The 4,211-nt window shown below is 41.7% G+C and overlaps 1 protein-coding gene across 4 annotated transcripts in view; it reads right to left on the reverse strand.

The window, feature by feature from the left end:
* LOC109306784 (N-acetylated-alpha-linked acidic dipeptidase 2-like) overlaps positions 1-4,211 on the reverse strand; it is a 47,955-nt gene that overhangs the window by 23,298 nt on the left and 20,446 nt on the right. For all 4 annotated transcript variants that reach the window (XM_019530352.1, XM_019530350.1, XM_019530351.1 and 1 more), the window contains 2 exons: positions 3,202-3,287; positions 1,219-1,338 (listed from right to left, as the gene is read on the reverse strand). In XM_019530352.1, the coding sequence (XP_019385897.1) occupies positions 1,219-1,338; positions 3,202-3,287 (206 nt within the window). The remainder of the gene's footprint in view (positions 1-1,218; positions 1,339-3,201; positions 3,288-4,211) is intronic.

A 4,211-nucleotide genomic window follows, 5' to 3' on the forward strand; every position in this document is an offset into this window, starting at 1 on the left:
CTCCTTGGACACCTGGCTCCCCACCCTTCCAGGACCTCAGTGCTTCTCCAACTATCCTCCTTATCTCGTTGAAGTTTGCCCTCCTAAAATCTAATATCTGATATAGGATAAGTCCTCTTTGGAACACAGAGGGTGTGTCTACATGTGCTTTTATGTACACCTAAACTAAATGTGCATTAGCCTAGTGCACATTAAGGCATATGCCTACATGTGCATGTGCTAATGAGCATTAATGTGGGTGTGTGGAGCAATTTGGGACTAAAGATAGTCCCAAGCCAATGGACACACACTGCATTAATGTGCATTAGCATGTCTACATGTTTGCTAAAGCAATTTAACTATTCACACATAAATTTGATACCTGCTTTATGGCTCAAATAATCTTAAATCACTGTTTTTAAGGTACATTCAAGGTGCACACATGTAGACACATGCTGTTAATGTACCTTAAAATTGGGCTAATGTGAATTAAATGCACATGTGTAGTTATGCCCAGGGTGTCATCCCAGGAAATAGTCTAGGTAAGTAGAAAACTTCTACTACCTTGTCCAGACTGTTTCCAGAAGAACTTAATCTAACATCACACAAGGTTAGGCCTCAGACCCTTGAAAGGACTGCTGTAGGTACAAACTACAATGCTGAGCCTTTGGCTGTGGCTATGAAAGGGTTAACACAGAAAACTGCCCCTTCTCCAGATACAAGCAGCAGCCATCTTGGTAACTGTATGGCATGCCCAGTGGACACATCTACACATGCGCCCAACTGTGCAGTCACTTAGTACTTGCTAAAGCAAGTCCCAGTGGCACATGGGTCATTTCTGACCCTACTGTGCAGTAGCAGGAAGCTACAGCATAGTAGCAGCAGCAGCATGGTTAGTGCCCAACAATGCTACGTCACTGTAGCTCATTGCTATGGTAACATAGCATCTCATGGAGACATGCCCAGTGTCTCCAGACTAGCTTCTTTTCCAGTGAAGAAAAATTAGCTTCCCTACTTAAGATACACACTCCAATTTTGAGGAGGCCAATTTTTAGGGAAAAGGTGTATGTGGTATGTACGTAAATACAGCATTTAAGAATTTCCCTGTGTGTCCCAGGTTTATGCATGCATACACACAAATAAAAAGAGATGCACACAGATAAAAAAAATAGCCTCACAGAAATTATGTTTTCCGCAGCCCTTATGATTTACTTCTCCCATTTACAACAGATTAGTTACCTTCCATCTTCAATTTGCCAAAACTCCGAGCGACCTCTTGAAGAACAGCTGTACCAGTGGTTGGATCAATACCACCAAATACCCAGGAATCTCTATGACCTCCCAAGATAATATACCTGTCTGGAAACAGACATACTGAATATTTTAAAATTGAGAATACACATGGGTTATCTGTATTCAATCTTTTCCTTTAATTCCAGTCAGTTCTTTTGGTTTCTTGCCAATTAATTTAAACTTTATACATTAAGGCCTTTTTTCAAAATAAAATCAGTAGCTCCCTACTGATATTACTGCAGTTCACAAGCCAATACAAAAGTACTCTGCAGTTTTTCCAGGTTATTAAATTTGTACCTGCATGGTCTGCTGCTAAAAATCATTACCACTGTAATACAGGTAGGGTCTGCCCTGTTTGCCTGCTTCCTTTCCCAGCCTCCCTGTACCTCCTCCTTCTTGCCTGCTATGACTTTAATATGGTTGGTTGTTAGGGAGTGTGGAGTTCAGACCAATAGCAGCCCTGTGAGTAGCTTAGTCTGTCTACTCAGGCCTGTCCCCCTACCTGAGTCTTTTATCCACTTTCACCCACACAGTGCTCCCTCGTTAGGGGGTTGCTTTCATGAGTTTCTGACAGCTTGTTAGGGCTTCAACTACAATAGCCTGGGCCCCCTTTTCTTCTGTGGCCATACCCTACCTTGGTCCACTGTCGAAGACATCAGGGCTAGGGGCAGACATTACACATAAACTGGTGTAAGTGATCAGAAACTGGCTTAAACCTGTAACAGAACATACATTCAGGGCATGTAAACCAGTTCGAAAATGGCTGAAACTGGTTTGAGATAACCCTGCTTGAATGTAGTATCAGACTTAACTGATTTGGACAAACCAGTTTATGCAATGTCTGTCCCAGACCCCTTCCTGGTTTAAGTTAAATCAGACTCCCCCAGCATCCCTTGTGGCTCCATCTCAGTACGTTAGTTTCTGCCTCAGGGCTTGGGGCTGTCTCCTAGTCCCTACAGCACACCCTGGCACCTTGGGCATGGTCTCCTTCACCCCTGTAGCCACAACCTGGTCCTCACAAGCTTAAACCAAACAAAAAAACACAAGCCAGCTGCTTCAAAAGAAAACAAGTAGTTTCCCTTCTTGGGTAAATGCTGCATGCAGGCCTTACCTGCTTAGGAGTCTTTTCCCCAGCTTCCCTGTGTGGCTTTTGTGCTTGTCTATCTCCAGCAGTCCCTGTGCTCACCAGAACTCCTTTTCCTGCAAGCCCCTCCATATGTCCTCACCTGGGCTTATATCCCCCAGCTTAAGCTCTTTCTAGACATGACTAGGTCCACTCCACCCAGTGACCAGTTGTGGCCAGTTGCTCATTAGCCACCTGACCTTATCAATCCTTGGCTCAGTCCACCTGTGCTGCTATTCTTAACTGCCTTTCCTCCCCATCCCCACTAGTAACAGGGGCAGGGATCCCCTTTTATAACCATATAGCTTGAAAAAAAAAGTGTGAGAAAAAAACCCAAACTGGATTCTGCTGATTGAGCTTTTTAGATGAGCCCAAGTTGCAGAATGCAAAACAGTGAACAGAATCAGGTATGGAACACCCAGGCATTTAGATTCAGAGTTTTAGATACAAGAACATGAAAGAAATTTGGATCCAGATCTTTGTTTAGGGTCTGGACACTCTAGTAATGATGGACTTGGGATCCAGAGCCCTGTTCATCTCTTTACTAGGGCTTCATCATTTGTGTTGTGCTAGAAAATGCTGGGTTCAGGCTGTATGAGGGAATGAGGCTGTATGAGGGAATGAGGCGCCAGGGACACTATAAAACTGGGATGTCTTAGACCAAGAACTATCATTCTTTCATAGGTCTCTGGGGAATATTGTAATCAGAGTATCAGGATGACGCAACAAGCCTTCCCCTCTCCAAATCTCAAAGTTGAACCTCAAGCTACATAAGAGTATCCTAAGTATATACAAACAAACCTCACCTGGTTCCACAGTTCCTCTGAGGATGCCAATAACATTGTAAATTCGTGTTATTTTATTATAAGTGTGAACATGCATCCTAATCTTTCTGAAACAGAAAGCAAGAGAAACAATAAGATCCCATGTCCTCAACAACAATAGCCTTTAAAATGCCATTCTGATATGATATAAGTAAAAGAAATACTTACCACTGCCACATATCAATAAACACTGACTAACACTTAAAAAGTTGAAAAAAGAATAAATTTCATTTTTACATCCTAAGGATTATAATCCAATCCTACTATCTAACCTGAAATTCTTAGTTGCTTTTCTGATTCTGTTAGTCAGTTCCGTCTGAAGGTGCGATTCCTGCTGATCAAAGAAATCAAGTAGAAGTCTTGACCTTCAGACTGAACCAACAGAATTGGAAAAGCAGCCAATCATTTTGGGCTATTACAGAAACACGCATGGTATAACAGCAAACTGTCAACTAAGGTGAAGACGTGAATCTACAAGACTTGTGTAGTGTCATCCCTGTGTGAGATAGTGCTTATGCTAAGCAAGGCCTAGCATAATTAACAACGCACTAAAACTCCCAGAATGCTTCAAGGAGGTTGAGAAGTCAGTGATTGACATTCTGGTGATCACCATCTGACCCTTGGATAGAAATTCTGACAGTCTGATAAAAATTGCAAGCAAGCAGCTTCTACTGTGAAAAAAGGAAACCGCACGGTTAAACCGCAATGATAAAAAATAACTCTATATTACGCAAGCAAAGTCTGGTAACTGTTGTAGTTAGGTCATTAAAAATTAACATAAGAAGCGTAAAGATTATAATAAAGAGCGTGTCACCTGATATTATAATATAGATGGGTTAACTAGTAACCAATAGAAGTAAGAATTAGAAATGCATTTGTATATGTGTTATCGTATTTAAGTAATAGTAAAGTTATGTTAGATGCCTCACTCAAAGCAGAGTGGGGACAGTTTTGTATCTTTTGCCTAAAAGAAGATAAGGGACTCCTTTTAA

This window comes from Crocodylus porosus, unplaced genomic scaffold (genome assembly GCF_001723895.1).
Source record: "Crocodylus porosus isolate Cpor-Errol unplaced genomic scaffold, CroPor_comp1, whole genome shotgun sequence".
NCBI classification, from domain to species: Eukaryota; Metazoa; Chordata; order Crocodylia; family Crocodylidae; genus Crocodylus; species Crocodylus porosus.